This window comes from Aspergillus mulundensis, assembly GCF_003369625.1.
Source record: "Aspergillus mulundensis strain DSM 5745 chromosome Unknown scaffold_9, whole genome shotgun sequence".
In the NCBI taxonomy this organism is placed as follows: domain Eukaryota; kingdom Fungi; phylum Ascomycota; class Eurotiomycetes; order Eurotiales; family Aspergillaceae; genus Aspergillus; species Aspergillus mulundensis.
In genome coordinates, this window is record NW_020797897.1 from 1,676,265 (window position 1) to 1,691,736 (window position 15,472).

Consider the following 15,472-nt stretch of genomic DNA (forward strand, 5'->3'; position numbering starts at 1 on the left):
TGCACAGTGGTCGTCATCAATCTGAGGCAGCCCCATTATTTCCTTGCTATGTTGCAATGAAGATTTTCCCGGTCTTGCTGTTTAGATAGCATGACCCCCACTTGAGAGTGCCTGGTGGCTTATCGGGACCCTCGGGGCCAACGTTAGTGGGCAGGCTAGCGTTCCCTAGCCGGTGATCCCACTGTCAAGCGCGGGTCTGGATCCATCGTCCATGGTCCTCCCATGTAGTTGACGCAATCACCTTTTGCTCAAGTCATTCAAAGAAACCTTTCTTTCCCTAATTATAGACGCCCCTTTCCGGCTTGATATTTTCGATTCCTGATGCTGTCCAACCACTTCAAGCTCTTCCCGTCAACCTCGAGCAGTCTCCACTGTTGTCGGACCCTTGTCGACCCCGCTAATCTAGGCTCCATATCCCCTAGGTACTCGTCAAATATCACCTACCTACCCGCTTGCATGTGGCGGCGTAAATGGGAGCTTCAGTCGACGATTGGCAGATAGTGTCCCAATAATGGGCTCTGCCCTTTAATGAGCGCCAATATGATTCGTCTATCTGTGGAAAACGGCCTTCGCGCTTTGCTGGGGTTGGTGTACATGAGCTTCCCCACATTGTCTCATGATCTAAACTTTGCAGGGGTTTCTTATTGAGCTGCACGTTTATTACTACCTCATATAACACCACATTTGCTTTCGGTAAGTTATGTCCTACAACGGGGAGACTAGGCTAAGGTTGCTGGCGTTAATGTTTCTCTTCCATTAGACCATCCTCTCCACACTGCTGCCCTCACCTGCTTTCTCTCGGCAATTTCTCTCCTGGTTCTGAGCAGATTCGTCCATCAGATACCGAGCATATCTCTTCCTCCCGATAAATACTCTGCTATACCACTTAATGAGATTGAGCAGTCCAGCGCGGAAGCATTATCGGCTGTCGGCATTGACGACGCCGCAAAGGATCGGCGTACTTTGAGATGGTGGTTGAAAATAGGTGTCTTTTCAACAATCGCCTGTGCGCGGATAATTCTCTTTCGCTATATCACCGATAACATCGAGTGCGCACCTGCTGGTTACACTGTAAGCTGCTCAGCGGAACAAGGCATTGTCGGCATAGATGATAACCATGCTTCAATTTTTCTAGTACCTACTTCCATTATATGCCGCACTCTATGACTTCTGGCGTATCCAGCGAACTGCTGAAAGCTGGATTCGACCAGACGAGCCGGCGAACGACCTATTTCGCATACCTGTCACAATATTCAGCCGCCTTCGTTTTTTCGTTCTACAAAGCCGCGTCCGATATATCATACCTGCGGCCTCTTTAGCAATAGGCGGCGTGCTAGTTGCAACATTTCAGCATGCTCGGCAATCGACCTATATCTGTCCCATAGTATCGGGAAAACACCTGAGGTTGCAAACGTTCAGGATTCTCTGTCTACTTATTGACTGTCTACTTCTAACTAGCGCAGCTGAACTGTCCGGCGAAGGAGTACGTCGGGAAGGGAAGAAGAAACATACACTGCTTTCCTGGGGATATTGCCTCTTGGTGAGTATACCCGAGCTTATCACCGGCACATCAAGCCTAACGGCCGTCTTTTGCAGGGAGTGGTTTTACTTTTAGCAGGTTGGGTCATTTACTTGACAGCCACTGCTGAAGCTGGCACCTTTATTACTTCGCATTATCTCAGAAGCGCCTGGGGTCAGGCTGTATTGGTTTCTATTGTTATTGTGTCGGCATCTCAGCTGGTAGGTTTTGGCGGGCTTTATGTGGTTGCAGTCAGGGCTGATGCAGACAGCTCCCTTTCTATGGTCTAGTCGGGCTTTGTGTCTTAGCCGGCTTCGTCGCGAATTACTTCAACTTGATTTCGACACTGTTCGATGGCCAAGAGCCGTTTCCCATGATTCCTGCATCCCATGCCTTTATCGCACTCTCCTGCTCTTGCTTGGGGGGACTACTGTTCCTGCTATCACGGACGGCTTCCGAAGACGAGCCGCAATTCCTACATCGCCTCAATTTCGTTTTACGACTTGTCTTCATCATGATGTTTGGCACTGGTTTATTCTGGGTGCTAGGCCAATCAAGTCTGGGGCATACGCATCCGATCGAACTGTTGATACACGAAGCCGCAAAGAGTCATGACATGTGGCTGAAGGCGGCCAAGGAGAGTAGTACTTTGGCAGAAGCTGTTCAGCAATATCGTTCGAGATACAATCAAAATCCCCCACCGTTAGTCCCTTCTATACAACGTGCGAAGCTCGCTTCTAATCATCTTATAGGGGATTTGATAAATGGTATGACTATGCCGTAAGCAGGTCTTCGGTTACAATTGACGAATTTGACGGCATATACACAAACCTTCTTCCGTTTCGCGCCTTAGCACCCCACGAGATTCGAACTATGACCCAGAAGCTAGCAACAAACCCATTGAATGACATTGGCGCACTGAGTATTCGAAATGGCACGGTTAGGGTGCAAGAAGGCATTAAACCGACACATGCTTGGATGGTTCAGAGTGCGGGCAAAATGATCGAAAACTTCTCCGAACATCTTCCTGATATGGACTTGGCTTTCAACCTGGACGATGAGCCTCGCGTTATAGCTCCTTGGGAAAAGATCGCCGAGCTTCACGACCGGGCAAAAGCGCAACAACTACCACCTGATGATGACATTTCAGGCGAATGGACGGCGGATCGCGATGCAACCTGGGCGCCCATTGAACCAGCCGACCAAACACCAGAGACCATGTTTATCGACCGTTCGTTTCAGAAAGTATGGGACGCTTATGTTGCCCCTGCTTGTCCACCTAGGTCAAAAGCCCGAACAGAACGTGTCTGGGACAGGCAAGATCTCTGTATTGGATGCATCCGCGCGCATTCAATGGGCCAGTTTCCGACGAATTGGGGGATCACGTCCGATGTCTGCCATCAACCTGATCTCGCTCATATGCATGGGCTCTTTCTATCGCCTGCAACATTCAGAATCACCCAGGAACTATTACCTGTCTTTAGCCAGAGTTCGACATCCGTCTTCAGCGACATTTTATTCCCGAGCCCCTGGAACTATGTCGATAAAATCAAATACGGACCTTCCGATGAGCATCCCGATCCTAGGTACACGGAAAAAGAGAACACCCTCTTCTGGATCGGTAGCACGACGGAAGGCGTAAGTCACGAAGGTAGATGGAAAGGAATGCCGCGGCAGCGCCTCGCACACTTGGTCAATAACAACACATATACGCACGTCTCGGTTCTATTGCCCACCGAGGAACCGAAATCGCATTCATACCAGATCTTCGATGGTATGGCACCCACCCAAGTTCTCGGCCTGAACGCTTCCATAAGCATTACGGATCCCATTGTCCGCTGCCGGAACGAAGACTGTACCGACCAAGAGGACGAACTCGGCACTGGCGGCCGGGTCGATTTTCAGGATCACTGGCAGTATCGCTACCTCTTTGACTCGGATGGCGCCGGCTTCAGCGGCCGTTTTCTCCCTTTCCTGCAGAGCCGTAGTCTCCCGTTCAAAACCGGTTTATTCAGACAATGGTTCGACTCGCGCGTCACGCCCTGGCTGCATTACGCCCCCATCGATGTCCGCCTACACGGATTATGGAGTACTCTCGCTTACTTTGCGGGCGTTGATGCCACGGTTGATGGACGTAAAGTCGAGATGAAGCGACATGATATTCAAGGCCGATGGATTGCCGAAGAAGGCCGCAAATGGGCGAAGACTGCCTTGCGAAAAGAAGACATGGAGATCTACTTCTTCCGCCTTCTATTAGAATGGGGTCGGTTGACTGATGACAGACGGGATACGCTGGGATTCAAACTCTCATCCTGACCTCCTGATCTGACAGAAGTAATGGCCTTTCCTCTTCGCTTATGTATGGTTGATTCATACCTAGTTCGTCTCCGCCCCTAGTGATATACTAGCACCTTTGGCATACCATGTATTTAGACTTGTTGATTTTGACAGCCTTTTAGCGATGATGCATGCTTAATCTAGTCTTCTAGGTCCTTCGAATATATCTTTCAAACTCCGTGGGGTGGAATCATGAATCGGAGCTGATTTCCGGTTCGACACAAAAGTGTAACACATCCCGCCTCTTCCTTTTCAATCCTCATCGCTACCTACTGAAGATAATAACTTGTCAGCAAACAGCCATTCTATCAACCCGAAGACCAAGAATGGATGACACTAGCTCAAAATTCCGCCGCATCGGAGCGGGCTTCTGCGGGACAGTGTGGACAGCAGCAGAAGGAGGGTCCGCCTACAAACGCGAAGACGGGGGCCCTGACCGGTCGTTAAGAAACGACAGCAACATGCATCAGCGCTTATCAGATTGTATGAGAGACACCATTGTCCAAATCCCAATCCATCACGACTTCATAACCCCGAACGATGACTGGTGGGGCAGGAACCTTAGCCGCTTCCCAGAAGGCTATAAGCCATGCAATATGATCCACGCCCAACGGATACCTGCCGTCAGGGGCGAGATCAGACAGCTTCTCACCATACGGTTCTGTCCGCCGGGCTTAGCCAACGAGATCCTAGAAAGCGACACCAACAGAGACTGCCTGATCCGTCCATATCTAGGCCGACGCCGCATCTCGCGTCCTTCCCGATTCAGGGCCTTTTCCTTGAGGAATTATCCTCTGCATATCGATCAGATGGAAGAGCTGGGTATTCCGGAGGATGACATTCGTGATTATGCTCGGGCGATGGCGGAGGCTCTTGCGGTGATGCACTGGGTTGGGGAGGTAGATGGCAATGACATCGAGTTTGTTCTTGCGACGCCAAACAATGGCACTGGAATGAGAAAGGACATGGAGGGAAGGATATGGCATAACGCACTCGGTGAGCACCAGATGTGGCTGCTGGACTTTGACCTCGTTCGAGATATGACGATGGATGAGCAAGGTGTCAGACAGGCAGTGACAGCCTTCTTGAAAAACGACCCCTTCTGTCCAAGGCCGGACCAGCACTCAGAACTCTGGGCTACTTTCCGCCAGCAGTACCTGGTGATCAGCGAGAAGTGTCTCTCGAACTCAAAGGTTCTGCACAGGGATCATGTCTCTCAAACACAGAGCCTGCCAGAGCTCTTCATTCACTTACTTGAGAGTCAGACTTGATGATTACATCTACGTGATCTGTGTGTCATGGCCGTCCCTCCGACGGTAAAGACCATGGTCTGGGCAGGCCTATTCATTCACTGAAAGGAGGGGAGTTTGCCCTGGAAGGTTCTTTGGCAGGTAACACCTGCTCTGGTCAGGGCTGTTCATTCACAGCTGGAGGGGAAAGAGTAACAGCCTCACGCCACTGTGGGGGGATGCTCCTGAGTGTTCAACGCCCATTGGCTGTGGGGTGCAGTATCATTTTACTCTACCGGGCTTATCCCTGGTCTTGACCCAGAATTCATGATGCCATTCACACAAGATCAGTGAAGCACGCTAGTGCTTAGCGAGAGCTCCGGGGTGCAGCAGTGCTCAAGGAAAGCTATATAAACCCGCATCTTGCCCGCCGAAAAACGCTGGAGAATTCTCAACTCAACCCATCAGTCAGAAGCCTCTCATCCTTCAAGCTTTGTGCCTCTCAAGTCCTTCGTCTCTCGAACTCTGGATATCAATCTTGATCCAAACTTCGGCCTTGTGTACGCGATGCGTCTGACTATTATCACCCTTATTTTGGGTCTCTTTGCCCTTCTGGCATTGGGTGTATGTGATCTCTCAATCTATCCTCCCATCTAGCCATGTCGATACTAAACAGACTTCCCTTTAGGCCCCCTCCACTCCTAGTCTGGATGCTCAGTCTGATGAACATTCCGGCATGACCGTCTCCGATGTCTATTGGAAGGTGCAGGTCACCCCCGGCGCCCCTGTTATCATTCTCAACGGAACCGTCCAGTCTGTTTACGCCCAGCTCCTGGAACTGAACCCCAACTACGACGCGGACTGGAACAACACTGACGTCCCATTCAATCTTGAGGAAGAGGAAGATTATGAGGATGACGAAGAGGAGACCACCGATATCGATCACCATGTTCCTTTCAATGTGAAGCACACTGTTGACTGCAAGGGACCCTCTGGTGCCGCCCGAACCAAGCGTATTAAGGAAGGCATCAATTATCTCCACAAGGTCAAGGGTCAGCCTTGCAGCCCTCAAACAACTTGTGGTCGGGTTAGCTGCTCCTACAAGGCGGCCATTAAGTGGTGCAACTGGGTAAGTAAATCCAAGCCATCTTCAAAATACCGTCCGTTTCAACAGATGAACTGACCCATGCTTCTATCTATCTAGGGAAAAGGCGAGCGCTGCTTACCTAGTTTCGAAAACATTGCCCAGGGCGCTAGTGTGATCGTGAATGACTGCGCTGGAGTTCATATGGACGACAAGTTGGTTCACGGTGACCTTCACCAACCTGATCTGTGGAGTGTTATTGTTGAGAAGGACGATTACAAGTGCTAGGCCCCTTGGCATACTTGTTTGTTGCTTGATAGCCTCTGTGCATGTCTGTGATAAGCATTTCGACTATCATGTTGCTGTTCCTACATCTTTTCTTTTGTCTTTCCTATGTCATGTCATGTCACTTTCCCCAGTTCAACAGTCTTGAGTTTGTCTCTATGGCTCTTTGAATCTGCAGGGATGTTTGTGCGTCTTGTATCAAGATAGCAACACTCAATTGAAGCTTCTTCTTCATCTTCTTTTTGTGTTATTAGAGAACTACCACTTTGCTTCCCGTAAGTCCCAATAGAAGACTCAGGTCCAGGCATTTCTAGCTTGCTAATCTCTGTCGACCCCAATTAAATGTCCAATGTAGCACCTAGGTCTCTATCTGTCTTTATATCAACTAAGCGCGCACACGACCTCCCTACCTCTCCATCACGGATACCAGAAGTCCCACGGACCCCTACACTGTAGAGTGGCGATCCAGAAAGTGCTGTCTGTCCCCATTCCACCTATGGAACATATCTCCGCAGAGATAAGAGCGCAAACTAACACCAACTACAGCTTGGCGGCATCTTCCTGCCCACAGCAACAGCAATCCTCGTCAATTGCCTATAACGAGATAAATATGGAGTGTTCCTCAATCTCGACGACGAGCCCAAGGTTGAAGGGGCCGCATAGTGGTGGAACAAGACCCCTTTTCTTGCGCCAGTGCTCTTCTCCGTCTATTAGAGGGTAGAGCTAAATCTGGAGAGACCGTGGTCGGAGATACAGCCGAGTGGGATGTCGCGGTGTGAAAGATGAAGAGCTGTTCAGCACTTGGGCGCATTGGTCCTTTTTCAACACTCTTTTGCAGTTGGTATACAGTTCCCGGGGTTAGGAAAGCACATCTTGGTCCTGGTCGGCTTTGCTTGGTGGATGGAGAAAGGGGAACTGGAGCAGAAACTTCATTCGTCAAACTTAGAACATCGGATCTCAGAATCAATCAAGTCCAATATTTTATTAATTTGGATAGACTCCCATATATATATGTGTGGCGCCTGTACTCTGTTACTTCGTATGCTATCTCATAATCTCAGCAGTCTGCCAAGGCTTGAGCGGCGATGGTCCTCTCTGCACCTAACCCTAGTTCATTGCTTTCGAACAAGTCTACTGCGTAAGATAATCTAAACTCAAGTAAATTGCTACTTTGAGTTCTTGAATACATCTCATTTTAATAGCAGTGCATAAATCATTGAACTGTAACAACAAATAAGCAAGATCCAGTAACCGTACTCACGTCTGCGACATCAGAAATATATACAATCTGCGAGGTATAGTAAGAGTATATATATGTCCCAACCAAGCCGCCCATAACCCCAAGCAAACCTGATGTATAGAAATATGTACTAGAGAGATCTCCCTGATCAGACGGACAGACTAGCCTCCCTTCTCGCCCTCATGGACTTCCTCGGAAACCCGCGCGCCGTGCGGTCACGGCCCTCATCGCGCTTCGCATTCGCCGAATCCTGATAAACCTTCAGCGAGTTAATATCCCAATAAGCCTCGGAGAACGCCCCCGGGTTATTTGAAACATAATCGTTGCAGCTGCCCAAGGAAGAGCAAGTCGAGCTTCCCCAGACGTTGCCCGCCCAGTCGCCGCAGAACGTAATATCAAAGATGATCTGCATGTCAGTGAAGTGGCTCTCGAAATCACAGCTTCCCGCGAACCGTGCAGCAGGTGTTCCCCATGAGCTTGGGGTCGGATTTCCGGCCGAGATATCAGAGGGGATAGATGCGCGCGGGAAGAACCAGATCGAGATGTGATCAGAGGTCCATTCGGTGGCGTAGACGCCGCCGGAGTTGGAGTTGAAACCGGCGCCGTAGGATCTTGTGTCTTGGGACTGAATGCCGCAGCCTGCGTTGTTGGATTGGCCTGCGGCACTGATGAAGCAGTTCGATGTGAGCAGGGTGCCACTGAAGCCGGAGTTGTTGATCGTGCAGCCGTCGCTGGTGTGCAGGGTCATGAGGTTTGTTGTTGCGACGTTGACGTTCTCGATGATGTCGATCTCCCCGCCATTGGGCCAGTTGGGGCCCAGGATCCAGCTGTGTTTTGTTAACATATCGCTCTTAATGTTTGGGGTTATGCTGGGTCGGGTAGATGGGGCATACTAGGCAGGCCAGGTACCACATCCCGTAGGCATGTGTGCGAGGTCGATAATGAAGAGGCCGTGGTGGTAGCTCTTCGTACTCGATAGACGCACGCTTTGGCGGCCGGAGGGTTGGACGTTGGTGTGGTCGACGCCCATGTAGACGGAGGAACCGGTGGAGATCAGGCCTGCGCTCTGCGCGGTACCTCGATCAACGTACTGGACATGGCCATTTGTCGGATCAGCAGCCGTGAAGAAAGTAAACTTGTCAAAGAACACGGCTGGGCTGTAGTCGTCCTGCAGGACATAGGCAGCACTAGCAAGCTCAGCTGCTAGGCCCACGATTGGAAGTAAGGCAGACACAAGGTGCATCTTCAAAGACAAGAAAAGGGTATATAATCTTGGAAGTAAAGCCAAAGCTAGAAAAACTAGCAGAACAGCGCAAACTTGAAAAGGAACGTGAAGAATGGTACAAGGAGTGACAGCGCAAGCCTTGCTCTTCAGCACTCGTCTTGAAATGCCATGTTCGGAATGGACTTTCTCTGAGAATATATATGCCAGCGTACACCCCCCTCGTCGCCCCCGTCGGGCTGCATCGAGAACAAGCGGCATAGACAAAACTATAGAGGTATCATCGGCCATAAACTGCATGCACCGGACCCGGTCTTGGGACTAGACCCCGGCCCCAGAAAAATGCTAATCTCTGGCATGCCGAGCGAATTTGCGAGGAATGTGAAGTAGACACCGGGTTGGTCGAGGCGCAGATTGCAAGCATATCAAGGGGGCGGAGAAGACGGGAACAGAGACCTCGACCTAGCAGTAGAGAGATAGTGTTTTTCTATGGAAGACGCTCCCGGCGCGAAGGATGCGACAGGGACAGATTCAGGAACCGACATGAAGGTATACGGCTGCTTCCAATAGAATTCTTGTTCTTGACAAAGAAAGACGGGACAAGGCGGCCCCATGATCAAGTCTAGAGTCTGGACAGGCTGGACTGGGTTGTCAGTACGGAGGAAAGCGTCTTTCAGGCAAGGCGCAATTGCGTCGCACTCACGAGTACCTCTAGCGCTCCTCCACCTGGGTAGTTCCTTCGGACGTCGAGACTGACTCGAGATTCCTCAAGGAATCATGCTGCAGGGCTGCTCTCGCGTCCGGCACGGGTTGACATGTAACGTGGGGAAAAAGCAGGTGATTTGGACATGCGCAAGCCGGACAGTGTGGCTGGGACAAGAAAACAATTAAGCGATGATTGGCGATGCAGGAGATGAGAAGGAGTTGGAGGAAGAAGTCAAGCTTTAACGCGATCACGACGGAAGGCGGCCTCAGTGCCTGATTGGGTCTGCTGATCGCTCTCGCCTGTCGTGACTATTCCTCTTCTTCTTCTCTCTCCCGACGCCAGTGTTTCTAGTCGCAGTCTATTCCGCCAAACGATAATCTTTTAACTCATCAGATGGCCTGCAATAGACACCTTCCTATCTTGGCACTTCAGGGTAGGGCTCGGAGATGAGAGCCTTGGTTTCCGTGATCATCTCGAAAAGCCTCTCGGTCCCACCGACATGGAATAACGCCTATATAAACTATAATAATGTAACATAAAACGCAGATCGCTCATGCTCATTCGCTATGTACAGGACAAACAGGGCAGACCAGCTTTTCCCACTCCCCATCATGCTGCCGCTGCCGTGTCGGCCGTGACTGCCCAATGTCCACTAAACACTGGCGATGGTATAGGTGTCGACATGAGAACACCACCACCGGCCCTTGAGTCACGCTGGCCTCCTCCTCATGAAGTTTGATTACCGCTTCTTCGCTCGTGCCCCCGCCCATGTGCCTGTCGTCATGGTGGAAAGACGCATCAGTCGGGGTTACTGCCGCTTTGCCTTTCCCTCTGGCAGTCGCAGGGTCGACCCGTTCTTCCAGCTGTCGGGCGAGGCGGTGCTGTTTCAGGTCGCTTTGGCGTCTTTCCCATGCATGCCAATGTTGGGGGCCGACCCCAGGGCCCCAGATGCGCTGCCGGCAGATTTCGCAGACTTGGCCTCGCGGCCGCCATCCCCTCTGCCGTAGGCGCGTCACCTCATCGACATGCACGAAGAGATCGCGGTCCAGCATCCCGTTGGCCAGAGATAACAGTGACTTTTCGTAGGTGTAGGCGGAAAACACCGAGGCAAGGACGGCTCGCAGTTCGAGAAGTGATGGAGACCAACTTGCTGCCCTAGTCAGGAAGGCACGAAGGATACGGAGAAACGCAACGTCGTTACGTTCGCCCTTCGCCGGACCTGAACCGCTAGTTCGGACCGTGCTCGAAAGGAGGATAGTAAAGACCTGTTGCACTAGGGAACGAAACGACGACACGAGCTGAGAAGCGTTCGTGCCGAATGAAGGAGTGGGCTCTGACTCTGCCATCTCTACCTGGTTCGCAAGCCCGCCTTGAATCTGCGCAAACACGCTACTTGCAATGCGCACAATACCCTCGAGCAGGTCGAGCCATAGCTCCTCGTCAAAAGAAAGAGGTTGCTGTAAGGCGTTCTTGCCGCCACCGTTACGTTCGATACGCGAATTCTTGGCCGTCTTGCTCTGGCCCTGACACAGCCACGTTCCAACCTTCGCGTACTTGTTGAGAGACTCGAGAAGATCCTCGATTGCTTCCGCCGTGGTAGTCGAATCGGGCGCCTCCTGCACACACTGTAGAATGCCCACCAGCCCTGATTCCAATGTCTTCAGATGCGCAATGAGGCGGTCCATCGCGGCCCTCACTTGACCTTGTCTGGCCAGGAGAATCACAGCAGCATCCACCACCCCGCTTTCCTCCATTGACGGGAGTAGCTCTTCGAGTCTAATGTCACCTTCACGGAGGGTATCCACGAAGTTGGCTACCTGGGTTGGATCATGCCTACAGAGTAGCTGGATATAACGCTCGATCATCCAATTTTCGATAGGACGAGCTTGGTGGTTCTCCGGTGCAGACTGCATCCTCTGCTCAACAATAACACTCAGGTATTGATACTGGCCATAACTGTCGTCCTCTAGCGCCCTGATAAATGTTCCATGTGTCTCTGGCGCAAAATCACGCATCGTTTGTGCCGCCATGCAAACGTCTATAGCCGCGATGTCATGGGAACGAGCCTTAATCACACCGACCACAGCCTGCCTTTGCTTCTTTCCCAAGTTAGAGCCGGGGCGGAGGCAGTCTTGAAGACAAGTAAATATTTTCTCTCGCTCACTTGGATCTTCTAAGTATGTGAGTATCAGCTCCGGAAATTGCTTCTCAGCGCGATAGGTCGATTTGAGGATCCTATAGAAACGTGCCTCACGGAAGAGAGGAATCATCTGTTGAATATCTGGCGGATGGTAGATGGACAGTAAGTACTCGGCACTCAACTCGCAGTCTTCTGCCATATCCTCAGTCGGGTAGCAACACAACCGCTCAAGGACTTGATGGAGGGTACTGCCGGCGAGCAGAATGTACTGTGGGTATTTCGGAAGGTTTCGAGCAATGAACATATCCAGGTAGATCGAGTCAGAGTTATCGAAGGAGGCCGACGTCATGGTTTGGAGTAGAATGGTAATCAAATACTGTCGATTGACAGACACCCCTTGATGAGGGACCTCGTCTGGGTCCTGCTCATTCAGGAAGCTGTCCTCAAACGCTTCGTTCAGCATGCTCATGAAGCTGGATGCGTCAAACTTCAGTAGCACTTCAAGTGGAGAGGAGGACCCGCGAGTCCCAGAGAACAAATAGTTGTACACGGCCGCCTTTGCTCGTGAGGCATCGGCATCATCCATATCGCTACCTGTCGGATACGAACGTGATGTGAGAATAAAGGAGAGGTATGGGAAGATCTTCATCGCGTTCGTGTAGTCTTGCAGCTCGTAGACGGAATTGCCATTGGTCAAAGACTGTGGAGAAGGGATCAATTTGATCAGCTCCTCCAACGGCCCGACATAATCCCCCAGGCATCGATTCCAAACGTATATAAAGGCATCATAGAGGTTGTGCTGCTTGCACAATGTGGTCACCTGGTCGATGTCCATCGTGCTAGTGTCAAGCAGGCAAATTATCTCTTCCAGTTGGCTGGCAGTATGGGTGATGACGAAATGGTTGATCAGGGCTTTGACAGCAGTCGGAGGTAACGACAAAACCGTCCCTTCGACAATGAAGGATTCCAGGGCATCAAGAAAGACCCCTTCAGACACGTGCTCCTCGTACCAAGTAAAGACCTCATCCCATAAGAAATCCTCGTCAGCCATGCAAACACAGGCCGAGATAGAGACCTCGGCTAGCTCTTGCAGCTGTTGGCGCTCAAGTCGATCATTAGGGGCTTCTTCGTTCCTGCCAAAAGCATACTTGAGGGAAGCAGAGATCATCTCCAGGAGCTTCTCTCGCACGATAGGTTGCCTTAGTGAGTCCTCGTCGGGAAGGCCAACAGTCAGCTTCTCCGAGTTTCCACTATAATAGGCCGTTGCTTGACGGATAGCTTCGATAAAATCACCAGCTTCCATGATAGCGAGCAGTCGATCTGCCCAATTCGATAGACTTCCAACCAACAACTCATTATAGCCAAGCATGAACAATCGTCCCTTGTAGGATCGGAAACTCATATAAAACGCATCGGCCACAACGCCATGCATGGACGTATCCTCTTCATTAAACTGTTCAATGAGTGAATGGAGCTGAGCTGAGAACAAATCCACATGGTAAATTTGCCGGTTCAGAAGATCAACAGCATTGGTCACCCGCATCGTATGGTCCTCCAGGATGAGCAGTTGCTGGGTGATTGTAAGGACCGCAAGTACTGATCTGCTCAACCACTGTACGGCCACAATAGCTTCATCGGCTCGCCATCTACATCGGGGTCGGAACTCCAAGCTGGGAGGGCGGTCGTTGGACGATGAATCGTCAGTTTCCACCTCCAAAACATCCATCACTGTCAGTACGTTTGACCAGCAGTACACAAGTTTTGTCTTGGATGTTTGCGATTCATTTCCCTTTAATCTGATTGCGGGGAACCAGGCAAGAGCGCCAGTCATTGCGCCATGAGCGGCAACCTCTTTCGGACGCGGTGATTTGTGCTGAGTCTGTGCTACTGGCGTTGTAGAGACGATAACGAGCAGATATGGGGTAAGCATGGCGGCCAGACCAAGAGAATCCGTTGCCTGCTCAACATTGCCTAGGGGGAGAGGCGAAAAGGCGAGCACAGAGCTCGGCTTTCGTGGCTTGGTATTTTCCAGCGACGGTTGTGGATAGCGGCCTAGTATTCGTGTTGTCTTCACCGTACGTCCCATAGCACCCATACCGCGCGTCGCTAAATGAGAGAATGCCATTCCCCGCTTGTCCGCAGAGACGAGCGCAGTGCGTCTAGTTCCCAGGAATCCCAGGTGTATTACGGGTGACCCGGAAATATGGCCATCAGAAGTCCGTGTCTCGACCTGATTCGCAGGTATTGGCTGGATGGTAAGGAAAGGCCGCGCCGGCCTTGATATCTCCCATGTGAAAATATCCCCTGATACATGGCCCGTGGCAACAGTCGAATGGTCCGCAGAGAGTGCCAGAGACTGGATTGCTCCGCATTCTACAGCTAAAGAGACCAAGAAAGTCAGTATCTGTCCACAGCGCCTGAACAAACTAGAGATATGCCATACCTTTTGTTCCGTGCCCAATAACAGCCCTCAAATTCTGCTGATAATCAAACACCAAGACAATACCTCTTGAAGTCCCAACAACGATCGATGTAGAGACAACCATACACGTAGGAGAGCCAAAATTCCGCTTGCCGACCTCTGAGAATGCTTGACCAGTTATCTTCCTCAACTTCGTCCAACGCACAACTTCCCAAGGGTCCTGCTGTCCATCCCGGTCGGAGTCAAGAGTAGCCGGCGACAACCGGCTTGTAAGCGACGACTTTCGCGAGTGGACTTGGGTAAGAAACGGCGACGACGGCCGGAGGCTGCCGAGTGACGAAACAGACAGCCTCGACTGGAACCGAAGGTCAAAGGGACGATGCGCCGGGCTGGGGCTGGGGCTAGGAAGAGTAGAGGAGCCACGGAGTGCCAGCGCACTGCTACTCGGCGACGATTGGATCGATCCCTAAGTCAAACAATACAGTTAGCATATACCAGCTCAGGACTTGTCACTACCCACTCGCAAAGATGGCGTATCATCTGGATTCGAAGCAATATCATCGACACCCTCGGACGAGCCCAAGCCTATCTTCGCAGGATGCGGCGACTGTGACGGCGACTGTGACGGCGACTGCGAGTCGGCTTCTATCCCCGGAACATGATTCTGCGCAGCGAGATCGGGTATGTCCTCCTCCACATATGCAATTGACCCATTCTTCAGGCCCTCCGACGGAATCCCGTCCTTGACAGCGTCAGTGCCGTTGGTTACCGCGACCGGAAGCTGCTGCAGTTCGTCCTCGTCCTGGTCGTGGTCCTGTCCCAAGTCGAGGTCGTCCTCTCGGGCCCAGTCATCGCGGCCCTCGATCGTGGAGCTCATCAGCAGTGTGTCCGAATGTTCATTTCTTCATATGCGCGCGAAGCAAGGCGGAAAAGGAGATGTGCGGGCGGCGGATGCGCTTCCTGCGTTCGGAGCTCGAAAGGTACGGCAGAGAGCGGACGGATGCGGTTCAAGGCCGAGATGTTGGCTGTTGAGGTCGAGTGGAAAGCCTATCGGTAGGATAAGGTACTAATGACAGACGAAGAGGTGTCCCGGCGCCCGAGAGCAATGATCACATCCAATCGAGAAAGGAGCACGAGCCCGTGGAGTGATTGGAGATCGTCAAGGTGAGGGCGGAGGGCGGAGGGAGTTGGAGCCTAGGAGGCTGTGCGGCTGTCGGGGGCTTTCCGTGGTTTGTCCGCCCTCTCCTGGCGGAACCACGGCCCACTCTGAAACATTCCTGTTGGTCTG

The 15,472-nt window shown here is 51.6% G+C and overlaps 5 protein-coding genes across 5 annotated transcripts; 3 read left to right on the forward strand and 2 right to left on the reverse strand.

The window, feature by feature from the left end:
• Window positions 1–2,033: 2,033 nt before the first annotated feature.
• On the forward strand, window positions 2,034–3,835 carry DSM5745_08360 (putative capsular associated protein; the record flags this gene model as incomplete). Its single annotated transcript, XM_026750376.1, has 2 exons — window positions 2,034–2,221; window positions 2,272–3,835. The coding sequence occupies 2 exons, from the start codon at window positions 2,034–2,036 to the stop codon at window positions 3,833–3,835; spliced, it is 1,752 nt and encodes a 583-aa protein (XP_026601380.1).
• A 347-nt stretch (window positions 3,836–4,182) lies between these two features.
• Window positions 4,183–5,127, forward strand: DSM5745_08361 (zinc finger protein; the record flags this gene model as incomplete). Its single annotated transcript, XM_026750377.1, has 1 exon — window positions 4,183–5,127. One exon carries the CDS (start codon window positions 4,183–4,185, stop codon window positions 5,125–5,127), a length of 945 nt encoding a protein of 314 aa, XP_026601381.1.
• Window positions 5,128–5,652: 525 nt separating this feature from the next.
• Window positions 5,653–6,457, forward strand: DSM5745_08362 (uncharacterized protein; the record flags this gene model as incomplete). The annotated part of the gene is made up of 3 exons (XM_026750378.1): window positions 5,653–5,709; window positions 5,774–6,214; window positions 6,290–6,457. 3 exons carry the CDS (start codon window positions 5,653–5,655, stop codon window positions 6,455–6,457), a joined length of 666 nt encoding a protein of 221 aa, XP_026601382.1.
• Window positions 6,458–7,842: 1,385 nt separating this feature from the next.
• DSM5745_08363 (glycoside hydrolase family 16 protein) lies at window positions 7,843–8,937 on the reverse strand (the record flags this gene model as incomplete). Its single annotated transcript, XM_026750379.1, has 2 exons — window positions 7,843–8,521; window positions 8,588–8,937. The coding sequence occupies 2 exons, from the start codon at window positions 8,935–8,937 to the stop codon at window positions 7,843–7,845; spliced, it is 1,029 nt and encodes a 342-aa protein (XP_026601383.1).
• Window positions 8,938–10,179: 1,242 nt separating this feature from the next.
• DSM5745_08364 (CORVET complex membrane-binding subunit VPS8) lies at window positions 10,180–15,061 on the reverse strand (the record flags this gene model as incomplete). The annotated part of the gene is made up of 3 exons (XM_026750380.1): window positions 10,180–14,141; window positions 14,206–14,650; window positions 14,705–15,061. 3 exons carry the CDS (start codon window positions 15,059–15,061, stop codon window positions 10,180–10,182), a joined length of 4,764 nt encoding a protein of 1,587 aa, XP_026601384.1.
• Between the last annotated feature and the right edge of the window lie 411 nt (window positions 15,062–15,472).